Raw genomic sequence first — 2970 nt, 5'->3', positions numbered from 1 at the left:
CATGGGCTATGGTTGCAGAATTAACTAATGATTCCAATTTATTTCCGCATCGTTTGGTTTTTCTACAAGTTTCAGTGTTTGCTCTCGACCCTTCTGGTTGGTTCCGCATGCGTGCGTGTGTGCGTTGTATTCATCATATTTTGTGATGAATGAAGCATGCAGTTACCCTCAAAAAGAAAAGAACATGCGGATTTCGTCCGGTTTATGCGTATTGTTGCTCAAATGTATGCGGGCAGCGTTGGATGGCTACCCACCGCATGCGTGTGCGCGGACAGGTGCGACTTGCCGTTGGAGATGCCCTTAGTGTACGTGCATACATTTGCGTCTTTTTTGGGTGTGTGGGCATTTTGATGCACGTGGGTGACGTGAGGGTGATGTATTAGGTGCACGTGAAATAGGAGTAGGTACGCACAGCAAGTCCGGTCGGGTCATCTTTCTTACTAATTTGCTTTGCTTTGGTTCGTTCATTCAAATATAAAAGGAATGAAGACTGCTTTCAATCAAGAAAGAAAAGGAAAAACGAGACGGAGATTTGGGGCGAGCGAGCGTGTGACGTCACGCAGCGCAATTCAAGCGTACCCGTGCTGTACATGCACGCACGCAGCGCGCAATTAATCCAAGCGAACGATAGATGCACGACTTCTCCGTTTCCGTTCTGACTGAAAACACACGATTCGATTCTCGTTCTGCTCCATCGATCCCTTTCAGCTACGCCACCCAGGTCCCGCTCCCATCCTCTTCATCTTGGGCGCGACTCCAAGCCAAGGTGTCGTTCCTCCTCTTCACCGCACTCCGATCTGAGGACGCATCCCGTGACTGGGCGGATCTATCGTGCGGGCCGACCGGGCTGATCGCCGACCGCGTCGCCGACTACGTCCGTTTCCGCGCCGTGTGCAGCCCGTGGAGGCGCTGCTCATCGCACCCGCGCGCGCACGGCGTCCTCGACCGCCGGTTCCATCCCCGGCGGTGGACAATGCTCCGGGACGAGCGCGCCGCGCCCAGCCGCCGCTCCTTCCTCAACACATCCACCGGCGAGTGCGTCCAGGTCGACGTCCCGGAGCTCCATGCGCAGCGCACCAGCATCCGCCTCCTTAACCCGCTCACACGCCACCTCGTCGCAGATCTCCCGCCAATAACCACCCTGCTGCCTCCACATGCTCTGCGTGACCTTTCGCGCTCGGTGCATGCATTATGAATTCCTAGAAAAGAGATTCACAGCCTGCGGCTCAGGCATCGCCGGTGATGATTCGACGGTGGTGCTTTGCTTCAACCAGCTGGGCATGCTTGGCATGGCCAAGCCCGGTGACGACCATTGGACGGTGCTGGTTCTAAACTACCAAGGCAGCTTGTTGGGAAAAACACCCTTAATGCTGGCAGGCCGCTTCTACTGCGTTACCGTCCAAGGCGTCATGGTGCTCGAAACAAGTGCAGATCAGCCACCACGGCTGCAGGTGGCTGCCAAGCTGAATATTGATGTCCGGCCAAATGTGGATCGCATGCACCTGGTGAACAATCGTGGGGAGCTAATGTTGGTGCACCGTCGAGCACGTGAACATTTGGTACCCATGAATAACAAGCGTTGGATATGCTACACGTATCGAGTAGATTTGGACGCCGGGACGCTACTCCTTGTCAAGAGCTTGGGCAGTGGCGCAGGGCGTGCGGTGTTCATTGGCATGAATAATAGCTCTCTGTCAGTGTCTTTGGGTATTTTCCCCTCTGGATCCATTTGTGCTGACACCATCTACTTAAGCTTTGATTTTGAAGAGAGTGAGTATTCGAACATTGGAGCCTATCATCTTAGACTTGGACGCATGGCACGCGCCAACAGACGCTTGGGTGGCTTGGTACCACGGCCGTATACTCTTGTTGACTATTTATCTTTGTCCAATAGTTCCTGAGAACTATTTGGTATGTAACGATATGTGACATGTACTCATTTATACTATTTGGTTCGGTTTTGCTAATTTTCATCTGACTGAAAACAATTCGTTTTGAGTCAGATTTTGTGTCCGATCTTTGGGCTGTTGTGCAGCGATTCGTGCATGCTCCTCTGGTTATTTGTTTACAGTGCTCGCTGTTTTGTTTGTGGTCTGCCTGTTAACCCATGTCGCTACCCGTTCCCAATTCATCAGTCTCAAGCAGAAGCAGAGACTTCGAGAGCAGGGGGGAGAGAGGGGTAATTTCCATTCAAAGTTCTTCTTCTCTCGTTGCTTGAGCGTTCGGTTGCTGCTATTGGTCCACTGGTGGTTAGAGGTGCTCTTCCATGTGGTTTGCATCTGTTGTTGCCCCTCCCCTCCATTCGTTGGTCTTTTTCTAGATCTCAGCGGATGCGATCTGTGGATTTTGTGAGCTCTCACCCATCTAATCCTACGTTGTTCTTTTTTTTTTGCCTTGTTTTGTAAATCTTCTGCAAGGGACCCTTGCTTCAAGATTTTAGCAGTCGACTCACTGGTGGTTGGAATTTTATCTTCCCAGTGGTATGCTGTTCTTCTTCTACCTCCATTACTCTAGTTTCTAGATCTGTGAGCTATGGTCCTCCAATTCTGTGAGCTCGTCGGTCGATGTGCTTTGTTGAATCTATGAGCTATGGTCCTCCAATTTTGTTGCGTTTTGCTGTACCCATCCTTGTGTTTTGCGTCAGGCTTTGTGCTTGTGCATGTGTAATGTTGGGGCAATTCTATTGTATTGTCTGCAATATAACGTCTTTGCTAAGGTTATTAGTTCTTATATTTTGCTTCACATCTTGAATTTTTTAGTGGTTACTCTTCTATAATTTGTTCGGTTATTTTGCTGTAAATTTTGTGAGCTGTCTCTGTAAGTTATGTTTAGGTCAATGCATGCCCACACCATTTCAAAGTTATTTTGTTGTACCTGATGAATAAATTGCAGCCAGAGAGTATCTCTTTAACCCTTGATAAATTAGGTGGTTAATTACTGTTACTTTGTTTTGACCGCGCGAGTGGACTT

At 49.6% G+C, this 2970-nt stretch overlaps 1 protein-coding gene across 1 annotated transcript; it reads left to right on the top strand.

Moving 5' to 3' along the window:
* The first annotated feature begins 544 nt into the window (after positions 1–544).
* LOC147982326 (uncharacterized) lies at positions 545–1901 on the top strand. Its single transcript, XM_087516271.1, has 2 exons — positions 545–1163; positions 1204–1901. The coding sequence occupies exons 1-2, from the start codon at positions 632–634 to the stop codon at positions 1899–1901; spliced, it is 1230 nt and encodes a 409-aa protein (XP_087372397.1). The 5' UTR covers positions 545–631.
* Positions 1902–2970: the final 1069 nt, after the last annotated feature.

The sequence above is a fragment of the Triticum urartu genome, chromosome 3A, assembly GCF_056163025.1.
Source record: "Triticum urartu cultivar PI428250 chromosome 3A, HENAU_Tu73, whole genome shotgun sequence".
NCBI classification, from domain to species: domain Eukaryota; kingdom Viridiplantae; phylum Streptophyta; class Magnoliopsida; order Poales; family Poaceae; genus Triticum; species Triticum urartu.
The sequence above is the reverse complement of the archived record's forward strand: the minus strand, read 5'-3'. Positions and strand labels throughout refer to the sequence as shown.

Excerpts from the sequence above, each read along its gene's own strand:
- LOC147982326 (XM_087516271.1), top strand. The coding sequence starts at position 632 with ATGCACGACTTCTCCGTTTCCGTTCTGACTGAAAACACACGATTCGAT. Across the intron at positions 1,164-1,203 it reads GCTGCCTCCACATGCTCTGC|AAAAGAGATTCACAGCCTGC; the intron begins GTGACCTTTCGC and ends ATGAATTCCTAG.